The 18333-nt window shown below is 35.4% G+C and overlaps 1 protein-coding gene across 1 annotated transcript in view; it reads right to left on the bottom strand.

The window, feature by feature from the left end:
- The window catches only part of Erbb4 (erb-b2 receptor tyrosine kinase 4), a 708187-nt gene that overhangs the window by 518998 nt on the left and 170856 nt on the right, over positions 1-18333 (bottom strand). The window contains exon 3 of the mRNA XM_059278119.1: positions 17447-17633. Within this exon, the coding sequence (XP_059134102.1) occupies positions 17447-17633 (187 nt within the window). The remainder of the gene's footprint in view (positions 1-17446; positions 17634-18333) is intronic.

Below are 18333 nucleotides of genomic sequence, written 5' to 3'. Positions count from 1 at the left end.
CTGAATGAAATGGTGCAGGAAATATGCAGAGGCAGAAATGTGACTGTCTGAATTAGACTCCTACAGCTCAGGAAACAATAACAAGAATTGACAAATAGTGTTTCATGAAATTCAAAATCTGCACAGCAAAGAAACAATGGCTCCAGTAAAGAGATGGCTGACACAAAAGGAGAGCCATTTGCCACCTATTCATGATATATGGCCAAGACATAATGCCAAGAATATGCAAAGAACTCAAAGCCTGAACAGCAAACACCACAGATAACCTGGTCAATAGAGAGGAAAAAGAGCAGAACCTGCAGGTCCCAAAAGAAATAGAAATGGACAATACATACATGACAAAATGTTCAACACTCTTAGCCATCAGGGAAAAGCAAATCAAAACTCCATTCCGATTCTATCTCATCCCAATCAGAATGGCTATACAGAGAGAAGCAGCAACAAATTCCAACGTGTCAAAGAAACCTTTCTGTACTATTGATAGTAATGGAAGTTAAAGCAGTCATGATAAAAATTAGTTTCCGGTTCCTCAAAAGCTAAACTTCAACTATTCTATGAATCCGCAATGTCAATCATGGGTATGTAGCTTGTCAGTATACAACAGAGATGCTACATATTGATATTTATATTATATTTTTCTTCACAGTGAAGAATAGAATAAGCCTAGTATTCGTATAAACATAAAGAAAATGTATGTATGTACATTTTTCAGCTCCAAAGTATTTCAGTTGCAAAGAAAGAGGATAAAACCATTATTTAAGTGAAATAATATTCAGAAAGGACAATATTGAATGTTCCCTTTTATATGTAAAATATAGATTTTAAAACAACATGAATAACAGGCTTTGGAGAGTAGGAGGATGTATGGGAGATGGAGGGGTAAATGAGTTAGAGTGGGTGATTATGATCAAAGAATATATATGAAATGTATACTTGTGGAAAATTCATAATGAGACATATTTTGTCTGCTCAATTCACATACAATTAGTAAAAATAAAGGCTATGACAATCATTTTATCACCGAACTCTTTTGCTGTAACTCTGCCATCCCATAAGCTTTTATGATTTTGTATCTAGCTCTAGTGCATACCTTGATTTAAGAGCAGACTTGTTGCCTCCTTCCACTTTTGCTCTGCCTGCGAGAAGTCGGAACCAACCACTGATGGCTGGCAGCGTTTAGCTCTGGCTTAGGAAACACTGTAGACATGTACGCCCATTCGGTTGTTTGTCTTTTGTATCTCACAGATGCTATGGATTGATTTGTCCAAAGGACTTGTTACATTCTTACCAACTGCTTAGCTTAAATAGTCATTTGCAATTAAAGCTAGAAATAGTTTTAGACAGAAAGTCATTTGAGGCCACGATCGCATATTTAGGCTTATATATGATATATCCAAGTACACTATGATTTAGAAGCCTCCATTCCATTTCTGTTAATGTAATAATTATATAATATTGCTTATTTTTCCTTTCAGACGCTAAGACTGTGTGATTCACAAAGAACGGTGTTAATATGTAAATGAAATAAAAAGTTCCATTAAATGTCTCCAGTAAATTATATTGGACATTAAATTGATATGAAGCTGGCTCATCACATACTATTACTTTAGTTTGGTTTTGCATATTTTATATTTAATGATCAATGAAATGTAAGATAAGTAACCTTTCCTTCAACAATACTATTAAATACATGGAACGATTGATGACTGTTTAAATTATGCACTGATGATATTCAGTAAAATCACAGAGGAATTGATATCTTATGAACTCAGATGCATTTTTGTACACATGATAATTAGGCTTCCTTAATTTCTAAGAGGCACTTGAGCCAAACAATAATTCTTGTTCCAGCCCCTATCCCTGAGCACCATAAAGCACTATTTGAAATATGATGCAATTTTTAATTAGAAAATTTATCATTATGACATCTAATTTCTAAGAACGTGAAATGACAGTGGAGTGCATAGATAGTTGTTTAGCCACAGATTCTAAAGTGGACAATGAAATCAGGGACAAAGGTCACTGCTCTTCATTGCTTTACTTTTCCACTTATGAATAAACAGTGTAGTGATAGGTATGTGAAATACTACTTCCTTATTATCTGTCCCACCTTTACTTTGAAAGTCAAAAGAAACAGTTCTCTGGGTAAGTTTAACAAGCTACAGCATCAAATTTATTAATATTTCATAAACAGGTGGTGAACTCAGCTTAAAATCCAGTTATACATGAACACACTGATCTACACAGACATTTGTATTGTTTGATTTCTTTCCATTGGTTAATGAGAATGTTCACATACATTGGTATGTTCACTTAAAAGTAGGTGGTTTTTTTTTTTAACTTCTTTCTTTCTAATACCTTGACAAATTACATTTTAGAAAGAGCATTTGAGTAATGGTATGACAAAGTGCAACTCACGTTTTATAAATGATTTAACTTCTCGGGGATTCAATTTCAACAATATAGAGGGCTAGGCAATCTTCCTCAGCATAGCATTCTATAATTTTCTGCAAACTTTCTTTTTTAAATAGATATGTAGAGCTCTCTTTATTGCTATTTAATACCACTTATACACTGCATTTAAAGGAAGTATATTCTTTGATTTGTAGACTTGCAACATAATTGTTTCAATGAATAAGATGTGAACTCAGAATACTGTGGTGTTTATCTTTAAACCATGCAAAGACTGCACCAATTACGTTGTGAACCTAGAAGAAATTGCATGATTTAAAGACAAATTTTATGTGACATGTCTTTTATCAAAAGTGACTCCCTCCAATATCATTCTTTTCCTAAAGTTAATTGATTCCAATGATTATTAAAACTAGAAGTTGTGATGGAGAGATGGCTGAGTGGAGGAACCAATTGCTTGTAAGTTTGAGGACCTTAGTCCAGATACTCAGAAAACATGGTAGCCAACCGCAGTGGGACACATCTGCAGTCCCAGTGAGTCTGTAGCAAAATGGAAAGTGGGAACACACAAATCCTTGGAGGCTGAAGCCCATCAAGCCTGGTGTAAACACCAGCAAATAAGATACATTAGAGCAAGTGAGGTATAAGGCAAGGTCTGACCCTAAGAATGCCCTCAAGGTGTGCGCACACACGTGCGCGCGCGCACACACACGCATGCACTGCACGCACACACAGAGAAAGAGAGACAAAGACATAGAGATTAAAAATAAACAGCTATAAGAGCTCATTCACAAAATTCTTCTAATACATACATAACATCAAATATAGTCATATATTTTAAGGAAGCAAAAACTACTACTCTAGTGACAGAAAAAAAGAACTTCATATTTTATTTAAAATACAGGATATAGACTAAATAGGCATGTCCTCTTAGATATTTAGAAATGGGTCTATTCTTTATCAGAAGAGACTAAGACATGAATTTAAAATAGTAGTACCTATTTAAAAACTAAAATAATGGATTGGATATCTGTTACTAGTATATTAATGAAAGTGATTAAAACTAACAGTTTTCTATATCCTTCTAATAAGACAAAATATGATTTTCAGTATAATCATAATTATGCTATATCTATAATGATAATTATAGATCTTTTCAATTCTGCTACTTTTGTGTCATTTCATCCATGACAAACAAGTTTACAAAAAAATTAAAAGAGATTATATTAGTAAGATTTATATAAGTCACATTTGCTCAGGGAACAAAATCCAACACACTCTAAATGGAAGTATTCGTCTATTTTATACTTTCTAGTGTTAAAATGAAGCAAATTCCCTGTTTGGGAATTTTAATTCCTTTTGAAATTATACTATATAATCTTAGTTCCCAAAGCATAATCATGTTAATAAAATCATAGCAAATACTTATCCACACAATCTTCATCTCCTTTTACTCTTTAAACTTTCCAGCTAAAGAATCAACATTGAGCTATTTCTGATCAAGATAAAGCTAGGAATTCTGTTAGAGAAGGCAACATCTGGCCCATGTGAAGAATACCATGCATCCTTACCTCTCTGAAGTTCACGTCAATTAGAGTTACACTGGTTTAGCAAAGGGGCCACAGTAGGTTCTCCTCTAGGTTCCATGATCTCTTCAGTATGGGAAGCTGAATGGATTCACAGTTCCAGGAAAGAATTACCTCCTATTGAGCAGACCTTCAATCCTTATATATAACTTTTGGTTACCTCTATGTGACCTCCTTATTTTTAGACTTTCTATAGCATAGTAATAAAGGGAAAATCAGGAGTTTTATTATTTGGATTCCCATCTCAAGTCTATAAGTTATTAATTGTCTTGTAGGTATTACTTAATGATTTAAAACTGTAGTTTATGGAGTTGTTAAAATGATATAGAGAGCTCAAATTTATAAACCACTCCTAATAATTAAACGTAATTATTGATGTCATCACTACATTTAACGGTAGGGTCCATGTCTTAGGCTCTATTATGTCACAGTATCTCTTTACTTTATTGATTTATCATAATAAGTTTATAGATAAAAATAAATTAAAATTAAATTAATTTAAAAAATCAATTAAATTTTAGAATTGTTACACTATTTTTCATATCTCAAATAATTAAATTGTTTCAAATAATTGTTTCAAATAGATTGCATTAGATAAAACTGACAGAGTCTAAAGTATTTTGGTTAAAAGAATGATAGAAAAATTCACATTTATAATTAGAATTGCACTAGGTTATCACTAGGTGTATGGTTTTTCTCCTAAAATATTTACACTAAGCATAAAACCATAAAGTCAGGAGAATGAAATTATCATTAAAATTAAAATATATTCTTTTTTTGGTTGATAGTCCCTACAATATCCCGAGACGGATGTTTTAGAATAATCAAATTCAAGTTTCAATTCTTCATTTTCACAGCAGATTGAAAATCAAAATTGTTGGTTTGTGTAGCAATTTTCTTCTGAATTAAAACCAAACATGCTAAACAGTCTTATTAATAAAAAAAAAGGAGCCAGATATTGGGGTGAATGCCTGAGAGATCAGGGAAATAGGGAAAACCACAGCTAACCTCACCTCGCCAACTTCTCAGCCGATCCTGTTTCCTCAAAGTGGAAGCCTCTGTGTCCTAACCTAAATGGCTCTCAGCTGAACTGCTACTAAAAGCCTAAAAGATTAAAAGCCTCTAGTTTCTGGTCCTCACACCTTATATACCTTTCTGCTTCTTGTCATCACTTCCTGGAATTAAAGGTGTATGCCACCATGCCTGGCTGTTTCCAGTGTGGCCTTGAACTCACAGAGATCCGACTGGATCTCTGCCTCCCAAGTGATAGGATTAAAGGTGTGTGTGCCATCATTTTCTGGCCTCTATATCTATCTAGTGACTGTTCTGTTCTTGGACCCCAAATAAGTTTATTAGGGTGCACAATATACTGGGGGACACAATATCACCACAAATAGGAATGTTTTGAGAATGCAGTAAAGGTCACAGGTCATTGTCTATTACTTCTTGAACAAATATGCATCGAGATTCTCATGGTTACTGTAATGTCATATGTCAAGCAAGATGACTCACCTCACAATAAAATTATATAATTCGTGGTATAAAATGCATAGTGCAGTTAGAATATGAAGTATGAGGGAAGAGAGGAGGTATTGGAGAGCTGGTGTAACAGAATCACCAGTGGTTTTACTTCCAGAAATGCTGACTAAAAGACAGATGTTCTGTTTGCTACGGTTGGCATCCTTAAACTTTAAACCTCATGAGTGTGAATAAATAAGAGAGCATATCTTTAAAGGAGAGTCTTAAAGTAAGTAATTATTTACTTTATTTGAAATATCTATTCATTTGTGTTGCTTATAGATAAAATAAATCAGGTAAAGTGCATTAAAAAAAGTGTTAACTAAAGTTTCCTGCTTTATAACGCAGAAAAAGTTGGACCATATAAATTATCATATCTGGTCAAGAGGCCTCTTCTCCCTTCTCATGTTTATGTTTAAGTAAATCAGATGTCAAGGAAGAAACCTCTCAACAGACACTAGGAAAGTTTGTGAACACACTGTGATCTAGTTTCATTTCTTTTGTTATGATAAAATATGCCAACAGAGGCATCTTTAGAAAGAAATGCTTATTTGTCTTATAATTCTAAGTTATTGGTCATCAATTTTGGGAGGTTAAGGAATGAACTCAGATACCTAATCACATCCTTAGCAAGAATAAAAGAGAATAAATCAGTCCTTGCTTGCTGTTTTTTAGATAACTTTTTTTTTCTTGTATACTGATCAGGGCATCCTCCCTTGGGAAGGATACTACAATGGGCTGGGTATTCCTACATCAGTTAAAGTCAAGACAATTCCTCACTGAGAATCCCACAGTCTAATATGATACAAATACATTCCCATTAAGAACTCCTCATCAGTGATTCTAGACTATGTCAAATAGACAGTTAAAACTTACCAGCAGCAGACAGGACAATGTTTGAACAGAAAGAACTCAACAGTTTTCAGTCATAACATGAATTATACTGTTGTAGTACATCCTTGTTTCAGTGAAGCCACACAAGAAACACTAATTTTCATCCAGATGGCTCAATGGATAAAGACACTTATCACCAAGCCTGGCAACCTGAGTTCAACTCCTTGACCCCAGATCTCACATGGTGACAGAAATGAATTGACTCCTACATGTTATCTTTTGATCTCCACACATGTGTCATGACAAATGTTTCCCTCCTCTCCCCTCACTAAATAAAAGTAATAACAAAATAAATCTTAGGACCTGCTTTTCAATAGATATTTATACTGCAGAAACTGAAAATTAAAAGGAAATATACTCTTAAAGATTCTTATTTCTATCAATATCATAACTGTCAAATAGGGAATATTTAGAACCAATGTCTGCCACGTATAACCTTTGAAGTATAAACTATGGTATAGGCCTTATTCAAAAACCCACATTTGGTATTTTATAGCTTGATGAAATAACTTCACAGTGTTTCTATTTTTGTTCTTATCAAAAGCATAATTCTATATTTAATAATAAAAATGGTAATAGTAATAATAATTTACTTCAGGAACCTCATTTAATACTAACAAAAGTTAATGGGGGAAAAGTCCATGAATTTGGAGAAGAGCAAAGAGAGGTATGCTGTGGGATGGTCTGTATGTCAAATTGCTCTGATAGGTCAATAAATAAAACACTGATTGGCTAGTGGCCAGGCAGGAAGTATAGGTGGGACTAACAGAGAGGAGAATTGAGAAAACAGGAAGGCGGAGGGAGTCACTGCCAGCTTCCGCCATGACAAGCAGCATGTGAAGATGCTGGTAAGCCATGAGCCACGTGGCAAGGCATAGATTTATAGAAATGGATTAATTTAAGATATAAGAACTAGATAGCTAGAAGCCTGAGCCATTAGGCCAAACAGTTTAAACAATTTAAGTCTCTGTGTTTACTAGGTTGGATATGAGCAGCTGTGGGACTGGCGGGTGACAGAGATTTGTCCTGACTGTGGGCCAGGCAGGAAAATTCTAGTTAGAAATGGTGCCCAATGTGTTGGCAATTGTTTCCACCTAAAACCTGAGTAAAAAGATACTAAAACAGAGATAAAAACAGTTGCTAGTTGTCTCTTTCAAGTTAGCAGCAGCCTGCATGTTTGAGCTATTATGGCGGGTTCCTGGCATGTGTGCTCAACCTGCAGTATGGTGGGTATGAGGCCTCTAGAAGTGGCACATTAAGCTGCAGGGTGGATTTAGCCTTTGCTAGTACAAAACAAAAAAAGAGGTTTCTGGGCTACACGCTGCTTTGATAGAAGCATAGACCCAGTATTTCTGAGAGTTGATGGCTCCCAGAGCTGGCGGAAAACGTACCACTGCCATGTTGGGAAGCTGAAGTGGGCGGGGCCAGCAGCCACAGGAGGTAGAGGATGATGTCAAACCCTCTAGAATTAGCATTATGGATAGTTGTGAGTCATCATGTGGTTGCTGGGAACTGAATCCAAGGCCTCTGCAGGAACAGTATGCTCTAAACTCCTCAGCCATCTCTCCAACCCCTTCATATATAGTTTTAATTACATCTTTCACTTGACAGCTCAGAGTTGTCACTGTGCTTATGTTAGAGGAAGCCACTCAGTCTTAGGAAGTAAAATAACTCGCCTCTGAACAGGATTTGATGGAAGGAATCAGACCCAGAGACGTTCCCTCATTGTCCAAGTTATTCTATATGTCAATCCTTGCCTACTGTCTTGGGTTAAATAAAGCATGCTACTCCTGTGGTACTACACTGACTGAAACTATTGGCATTTACCACACATGACTAATTAAAGTAACTGTAATTATATAAATTAAAATCAATTTCCTCAGTTGTACTAGTCTTAATTCAGTAGTTACAAATGGAACTGGCTACTTCATTGTACAGGGCAATGTGAATATATCTTCCTCACAGGCATTTCTGTTGAACAGTCATGCTGCAGAGAATAAAGCACATGAAAATGGAGGGTCCTTGTGCTGCAGACATGCTTGACTGCAGAAGTAATATTAATCATGATTTGGAAAAACACTTCCCTTATGCTTACACACTACAGCCAAAGGGTAAATATTTGCTAGTAACAAAATATTTACCAAGAGAAGACAGGTATATTGAGATAATTTAGAATAGCTTGTATTTAGCACAATGTTTTGAATATATAAGTGGAACAAACCAAATTAATGAATATTCGAACTGACATAACTTTTGGAAAGAATCTTGAACCTCTACCAATAATATTGAACCAACTAATAAGTACTTGCAGATGATGGTTCACAATTAATAACCTTGATTTTAAAAAAATCTACCATTGAATTGAAGTGATGTTAGGATGAGTTCACAGTTTTTACACTTGAGTCAAAGAAGTACCTTTATTGCCGACATGTGTGTCTGTATTTTATTGCTAACTTATCATTCATCATATTTTTAAATCATTTCACAAACGTCATAGCAAGAACTGAACCACTACCTTCAAAGTCTGATTATTTGTGCTTACGAACAATTTAATATTTCCTTAACTGTGGTCTTGCTTGGAGCAACTGACTGAAATTATTCTTGGAAATGACAAAACACACAAAGAGACAGAGTTGGAGAGTGCAGAAAAATGGCACCCCATATTCAATTAGAGGACTATAGGGTGGATTTGCACAGATACAACCAGACTACAAAATAAATATTTGTCAGGTCAGCATCAAGGGACAGTGTGTAAAGCAGAATGAAAAAGAAACAATGAGGCATTTTGTACAGTATAAACTTCAATATCAGTATGTATCACACAAATGGTCAGTAAAGGGGGAGAGAACAAGGTTTATAAGTTCTGGTAGTTCATCAAAAGATTTAGGAACTGCCGTGTGTGGGCTGCCTTCTGTCATTACATGTAATGCTTTTTTAACAACAGAGGCATGTCAGTGATGGTATTCACCCTTCATTCTTTCTGATCATATAGACAGGTTATTTCTAAATAGTATCTATACTCTTCTAGAGAATCAGAGGTCCTGGCCCCAGCTCAGCTATTCCTTCCTTGGTAACTAGGACAAGATAAGGTGAATTTGTCACTTCTCTACAGTTCAGGTCTTCAAAGGCCACAAAATGCTACTATTCTGAGGGGAGGGGGGCGCGAGTGTTCTGATATAAACACTGATTTCTTCATTTTGAAATCTTAATGTGTAGTGGGTAGCCATTCCAGCTTTGATCTGGAAGTTCCAACCCCCATTGAGACTTCAGCAACTGTCACGCCTACAAGGCGGGGCCAAGGGAGGCGCCTGGAGACTGGAGAGCTGGATCAGTGGGCTGGTGCTCGGTTCCGGGACCCTGGATGGGAGAGGTGGACCAAGCAGAGCTCCAGAGAACACCGCTGGACTGTGATACACCTTCCCCAGACCCCCCGACCTACCTATCCCTTAATTTGTAAGTTACACCATTAAATAAATCTCCTTTTAACTACGTGGAGTGGCCTTAATAATTTCACCAATATAATGCCTTAGTGAGAAGTAGACATCTCTCCTATTGCTGTAGGATCCTGAGGAACAAACGTTCCCTATTGAAACACCACCCCAAACAAGCATGCTTGCTCAATAAGTGAGTTTTAATAAAGGTCAAACTTGCACATTACCTTTCCTGTTTTATAAGTTATATGGCTTCTCTTAGGAAAAAGGCATGCATATCTTATTTTACCTTAGAAGCAAGAAATAATATTTAAGTACTTCTGTAAAAGTTCTAAGTAGTATATAGTTGTAAACCTTAAAAGTTCTAAGTGGTATACAATTCTAAGAGGCCATCATAATACATGAACAGCCCCAAGTCCTTCTGAAAGATACTACAGTCATTTAATAAGATTCTCTTCAGAGGCTGGGTCTTCCTCAGAACCCCTGAATATGACCTAAGTTAAAAGGGCTGTGATTTACATCTGGTTTTTTTTTTTTAATTTTTGTTTATGGTTGTTATGCTTCCATGTAAGTCTGTACACTGTGTGCACACAAAGTTCACAGAGGTCAGAAAATGGCATCAGATCCCCTAGAACCATGATGACAGACAGTTTTGAGCTTTAATATGGGTACTAATTACCAAACCCAGGCCCTCTGAAAGAATAACAAGTGTACTTAACCACTTAGCTATCTCTGTAGTTCTACACCTGAGCAGACCATTTTACTAGGCATTGCTAAAAATATGTTGGCCAGAGGAGAATTTATGAGTCTATTCCCTGGAAAGCATATCTGGCAGCCCCCAACCCAAGGTTCATTTCACTATGGTCATTACATTTCCTACGGTAGAGGTGAGAAGAGATTCTCATTTCCTTCTCATTCAACTCCTGAAAGTCAGTCATCAGCTGTCTAAACCTTAGAGGTTGAGGGGGGAACTAAAATGACAGTTACAACTCTCTGATTCCATAATTAACTTCCAGTTTTTCAATATATTACTATTTTCTCTCTAGATTTAAATAGAACATTATACTTTCCCTTCTAGTCAATGTGCACCACTGTCTGACATGACAAGCAAACACTATTTTATAAGAGCGTTGATTGAAGTATCGTTTCTACAAATTATAGACTCTTCACAAGAAACTGTCACTCTTTTGACTGATTCTCTGCTTCACAGGATGTTCACTACAAATTAGCTTTGATCTCATCATTTCCTAGCAGTTTGTCCTTAAGCTGGGAGGATTGTTGTGATATTCTTTCTCCAAATACCAGAATATGCTGAGTAGGTCTCCTAATGCAAAGGTGAGTCGTGCCTTTTTCAAGCGTTCTATGCAGTCAGAGTTCCAGAAGTGGCCAGGTTGACCCTACTTAAACAGCACTAAGACCTTTCACGGAGCAGATGAAGGATGCTTGGCAACTCTAGCGTCAGAAAGAGAATTCAGAATGAGTATGTCTCTTATATAGGTCAAGACAAATGTCAGGGTCCATGAAGGGTGAATGTGGTGATGGGCTCTGAAATGAAGGACTGAGGCAGCATGCCTGTGTCTAAGGAATTGTGGGATAGAAAGCAAGTACTGCAAGGTAAAAAAGACAGTGCTTGCTTGCAGAATAAACAAAGACAAACTTGGGCTTTTCCCCGCCAGGCAAACATATCCTAGATACAGAACAGTTGCAAAGAGGTCTCAAAAGTGACAGAAGTAGCATTTTGCCTAAACAGGTCACATCCAAGACTCCAATGATTGAACTGGAATCCATCTGAATATGAAGGAAGAGGCAGAAGAGTTTTGATAATGTCTTGATACACATGAAATCTCAAACTGAAATAGGAAAAGGCCACCCAGGAAACTGTGGTTTCCTGAGTATCGTCTGTGTGAAAAAGGTTGCAGTTGACAGTTCTCTGCTTTATCCCTCGAATGACTACAACAACACTGCGACATAACATATTCTTCACAATTTTCATGATAAAGACTCTGCGTTTCTGAGATGCTTGGCCTGTAAGGAGCAGATAAGCATTACACCTAGAATTCTGATTCTACACCAATGCTCTTTGACATTCATTGAGTCAAGCACAGGTAGTCTGCCCATTATAAAACAGGTTATTTTTGTCAGCACTACTGAATAATATAGGTGGTTTGAGAATTTTTAAGTACTAGAAGATAGATACTATGTTATTTTAATATACTGTTTTAATTGATGACCCATGTACATTTGAAACCTAAGGTAATTCAATGATAATATTCTCAAGTCCTGGCTTAAATTTTACATCATTGAGATGTAAAGTACCGTCCACAACGCAGTTTATTTTTTATGTTACTAGAACACAGCAAACTTAATGGGTCCTTCATATTATTATTGAGCATTTCCAGAAATACCATCCCATAATATCTTCTTTGGTAGAAAATTTTGTTTGTTTACATCCCAACTATTTATCTAATTAAGATAATCCAGTACAAAGCTGGGGAAATGATTATATTATTTATAAAACAGTGATTGTATGAAAATTCTTAAGGATTTTGATCTGAAACATAAATTGTACTTATATATTATCCTCAATTTCACCTATTCATTTCACCAGCTCAAAAACAGATATTCCCACAATTTATAAAATGAAATTATTTAAAATGAAATTTAGTACAATAAACATACCTATACATGTATTGTGTTTGTACCTAGTTAATTGTGCCTAGCAATTATAAAAAGAGAATTTCATAAAGAGAATATATGCAAACTTGGGTATTATTCAATGATTCCTTTTTATAACTTTAACATATATGTTAAATTATATTATCCATTTCCATAAAAGGTAGAGTAAATTTATAATATAAATTGCTATGATTATTATGTCTTATAAGTTTAATCTCTTCTTAGATGTTAGTCAAATTCATAACTATATATTCTGAAGATTAAACACTCAGGGATACAACACTAATGTTAAATTTGACATGAACTTTGAAGAGAAATGGTTGGTTAAGAAGGAGCCTATGGGACATCAGCTCTGGGAGTAAATAACTAGAACAACAGCCATGTTGAATGACATTAATACAAATTTTCTGTACTCCTTGATTACATTCTGTACTTCTCTGATGTAGAAATGACATTCCCAAAGACTTCCAGGGAAGTCAATCCATCCCTGATGATGTGTACCCTGATGTTTTATACCCTGATAATGTGTACCCTGATGATGTGTACCCTGGTCAAAACCTACCTTTCCTCCAGGCAGAAAAGAACAGCTGTGCTAGAAGAACATCTAGCAGATGTTGGGATTTGCCTGGTCTATTCTTTCCCTAGAACACTCCCCCTTTCTCCACCCTAGTTATCTCAATAATAATCAACCACAGAGATGTGATTGGCAACAGCTAAACTCATGTTTCTGTTTAACCCTGGTGGGAGCAACAGTTTAAGTATATTTCATTTTTTTTGACAAAACCAAACTGACCATGTCGAAGTAGGGTAGGTAATAAAGTTTTCAGCCTGCTAGTTTTGTTTTATTTCCTGATGGTGTATTAAATACCCTTATGAAAGCAACTTGGAGTGGGGGAAGGTTTTATTTGAGCTCAAAACTGCAGTCTATAATCCACCATACTAGGGAAATCACAGAAGCAGAGGCTCAAGAGAACTGGCCACACTAAATACAAAGTCAAGTTCAGAGAGCACTGAACTAATGTCCGTGCGTTAGTGTCTGCATGCTATAACAATCTGTATTCAGTCTAGGGCTCATCCTAGGCAATGGTGCCACCCACACCCACCAGTGGGTGGGTCTTCCCATTTAAATTAACACACCTAAGAAAAATTATCACACTCATGCCTACAGGCTAACCAAGTCAGAGAATTCCTCATTGAGATTCTTTTTCTACATATCAACAATATATCATACCCATGGAACAGCTTTTGGTGAACTGAGATTCTTTTTCTACACATCAACAATAGATCATACCCATGGAACAGCTTTTGGTGAACATCAAGTTTAACAAATGTGCTTAAGAGGGCAGTTAATGTAGATACACTCAGACAGCAGCTAATCACTAACTAATATAATGATAATGTCCATATACCTAAACATCCACTTTATACAATAAGAATTTAATGGTAGAAATGTGCTATTCTCAAGGCATTCTCTTCTAATGTCAACAAAGTGAAAACTGTTTGAGACATTTCTAATGTCAACAGAGTGAAAAACTGTTTGATAAGAAATACATACTATAAAAATACATGTGTCCATGTTTCTGGGTATGTATGTACATGGACATGTCAGTATAGTGTATGGAGATTAAGAAGCCAGTCTTGGGGATCATTCCTCAGAAGGTCCCTACCTTTACTTTTGAGACAGTGTCTCTCATAGTTTGGGGGCTATCCAATTCATCTAGACTATCAAGCCAATGAATCCCAGGGATCTACTTGTCTCTCTACCTCCCAACATGGAGATGATAAGCATGTATCACCATTCCTGACTTTCACATAGATTCTGGAGACCAATATCAGGTTTTCATTCAGCAAGCAGTTTACAAACTAAGCCATCTTCCTAATGCCAAGACTTAAAGTCTTTATGGCAAAATTCTTTGTTATGCCAAGCAACTACTTTTCAACCTGCAAACAACTATGTGTTTGTTGTTGTTGTTGTTGTTGTTGTTGTTACAAGTGCTTTAAGAAAGTGGTGGTTAAGAAAATTCAGTATGAATTATTACAATCTTTTTATTATGCAATAAGTTGTTACTAAACAAAGTGACATGGAATATTTATCATAGCATCTTCTTTATCTCTAAAACTAGTTTTTTACAGACATGGACTCTGGTATCCCAGCTTGATACTAACTTGCTATATACTTTAGAATAAAATTGAACTTCTGATATTCTTCGATAGTCTCCTGGGTGTGGCCTTAGGGGAGTATGCCAATAAACCTAGCTTTATAAAGAGCTGGGGACCAAACCCAGGGCTTCTTACACATAAAGGCAGGCATTCTACCAACTGGGATACATCCCCAGCCCTCTCATGAATTTTATCCACATTTCTATCTAGGCTCCCACTGTGCTTTTTACACCCTGAACCCAACCTAGAGTAAAATTGCTGGTGTGCAATGAAAAGAATATCTGTTTCTGTCTCACTTCTTCTCTTCTTTCCATCATGTGACAGATGAATGGAAACTACTTTTGCCAAAGAAGTGTGAAAAGGTTAACTACATATTGTGCTATTGCTCTTTGGTAACATTACTGTAATTCATCTGGATTTGCAGTTAATTCATTGTTAAGAAGTCAAATACACCATGATAGGTTAGCACATCTAGGTTTTTAAAATGACTATACTTATTTTTATTAGACTATATTTAGAACAAAGCTCATAGCCTTGTGTGTAATATAATTTGTAAAATTACCAAATTCTTTTGTAGAACAATAAAATTACAATACAAGAGAAATTAGTTTCCAAAGCATAAACCCAATCTTACCTAGATGGAATTGCAATATTTACTCCTTATTTCATCCAGATCACCTAGACTATTTAGCTCTCCAAAATAGAACACAATTTCCCAAAACTCCTCTTCATAGGCATAAATAGCTGTCTTCAGGTCTTCCTCATACATTGTCACACATAATTGTAATAGTGTTTACTGTGCAATTCATAACTGTCAGGATTGCAGTCATCACATCAACCCTGAAACCTAAGGTTCAGCCATTCTAGAAGCACACAGGAGTATTTTGACATGATTGTCAACCGCTGAATAAATCAAATATCTAAAAAATGTCCATAATGCCCGGAATTTCCATCATACATTTTATTACATGGTTTTTTGAGTCACATGCTAAAAAGAAAGCAGTACTAACTTTTAAATGAATACAGATTTTCTAAGGAACTAACACTTAACCTTAATAAATTATCCATTTCTACAAATGTCCAGAAATATCACAGCACTATCCAGTTTAGAGATTACTTTTGAATGACAGTGTTACATTTTAGTGTAACAAGAAAAAAAATCAATCAACTGCCATAATTGTAATTAATATATGCAACAAATCCAGTGCCTAAATGGTATTTAAATGTGACATTTTTAAAAAAATATTTGGCTATTATTTTAGATGTAGTGATGTTAACAGAAATGAATATGAGAAATAGTTTATGATGTTTTTATATAGAGAAAAATTCAAATAGCTCATTGTATATAATAATAAAAGGATTCTAATATTATAGAAATTCCTTTAAAGGAATTTATTCCTTTTATTCTTTAACATAATCATAGTAAATTCATGAAAGACACACAATGCTTCCTGTGTAAGTTTGGAAGTTTTAGTTGTGTTATCTAATTTTTAGATCTCTAATTCTAGCTATTCAGCTTTTTCCCCCTGACCATCTTATTTTCAAAATTCCTTCTCCAGTCATTACTTGTATGCAATTAGAAATTTTGTCAAAAAAGCCATTCTTCAGTAGGAAAATTTTCCTGGAAATAACTGAAGTAACAATGTTCATATAGGAAACAATACATTTCCAACACTCAGCATTTACTATAATTTCATCAACTCTACAGCAACCATGTCCTAACAACTGACATTATCATTTTTCCTTTTGTGCTTCAAATTTCCCAATTTTATCTTCCATGTCTGGATGATTGTGAAATTAAAATTTCCATCTTTAAGCCTATACTACATCATACACACTGTATATTAAAAAAAAACTATCTCAATAAGTTAACAATGTTAATTATATTTATGGCAAAGCCTCTTAAAGCATTTAATTTTTCAGGGTGCATAAACTTCACTGAGAGAACCCCAAATGAACATAATCATAAACATAAATCACTATATATTTGATATAATACATGTATATATGCTAGTAATTTCAAGTAAATTAATAATGTGAGCTACTGGTAGGTTTGAATATTTTATTGGCACACTTTAACTGTAGATATATTTGGTAAAAAAAAAATCATGATTATATAATAAAGTATTCCATCAGAATTTACATGAACTTTAAGGAACATGAACTAGAAAAAAATCGCTGCAAAATTTCTTATCTAGAAGATAAAACTCGTTTGTTAGTTTCGTGTGTCTGCAATGCTGAGAAACTATCACGGACGGCACCAAAACAGGCTGAGAAATGGTGATCTTGTTCGCTGAGCTACTAAATGGGAGAAATTGAAACCGAATAAATTAGACTGTACCCCCTAAACTCGGGTGATCCTGTAAATATCTAAAGATTAGTCGAACTAGATGTAATCGCTTGGGCATTACTAAGCTCTGGCAGGCATGAACACCATGGTATTATCACAGAGGTTTGATCTGGTCCACCATTCACCTGCGACCACCAAACTGTATTACACCTGCTTCCTATCTCCGTTTGCAGTTACTGAGCATTTCCTAAGAGTGTACTTCTGTTCAGCTGAGATACAATATCTGCTATCTTTCACACGACACTTACAACATCTGTTCATAAAAGTGAGAGCATCGCAGAGGCATAATTTCTCATGAAATGAGTACATAGCACTCACTTAGGTGCCCCAGGCGCTTCCATATCTGAACACCAGAAACCACGCATAAACACATATAGACATTACATCACATTATGCACTAGTTTTCGAATTTTTCTTACCGGTCAGGTTCTTCAATCCAAGTTCCTGAAGTCCAAAGTTGCCATCTTTTCTGTAGTTTAGGAATATCGCTAACGCATAGCGATCTTCGTATAGTTTTGTTCCACGAATAATTCGTAAATTCTCCAGAGGAAGGTAACGAAACTGGTTCAGGGCCACCAGTACATAGCCCGTGACTTCTCGGATAGACTGAAAAAAAGCACAAACAATTGTCTATGTTTAAAAAAATGAAATTAACTTGACATGCTGTGCATATAATCATTTAAATAAAAATGAGTTATTTAAGTCTAATTTTCAGGTCTTAATTTAATATACTAATTTCCACATGATATTGATACTCATTAGCTTAATAATAGAGGATCACAAAGTGTTAGAATTTCATCTGAATACAAGTCTTATTTCTATTTAAAAGTCATGAATGATCTTATAATAAAATAATGGATTTTGTTTTATGAGACATTCCTCATACTTGAGACATGAATATAGTTAAAGGAATACAGGTATCATTGAGAGACTACAATGACATAACATAGAACCTTCAGCCAATCTACAGATGAGAAAGCAAACTGGCAAGCCTACCAAAGTAGAACCAGTCGTTATTCATTGAAGACATTGGTTATACTGATGTTTAGTACCCCATTTATCACATTGGAACTGTAGCTATTCCTGAGATCAAGGTCCTTGGAGTAAGAACATAAGAAGAAAGAAAGAAAGGAGGACTGCCATGGTAAGACCCATGGTTAGCACAACACAACTTGTAGTCATCCCTGATGCACAGAGTCAAGCCCTAGAACTCTATAATCCATCAATCACTCTTGCGTTGATTGAATTGCTATCTTCAAGTTCTTTCAAGACAGGTAAAAGTGTGAGTTAACATCACATGGTCTAA

This window comes from Peromyscus eremicus, chromosome 13, assembly GCF_949786415.1.
Source record: "Peromyscus eremicus chromosome 13, PerEre_H2_v1, whole genome shotgun sequence".
Lineage (NCBI taxonomy): Eukaryota > Metazoa > Chordata > Mammalia > Rodentia > Cricetidae > Peromyscus > Peromyscus eremicus.
Note: the sequence above shows the minus strand (reverse complement) of the source record. Positions and strands in the feature narration are given on the sequence as shown.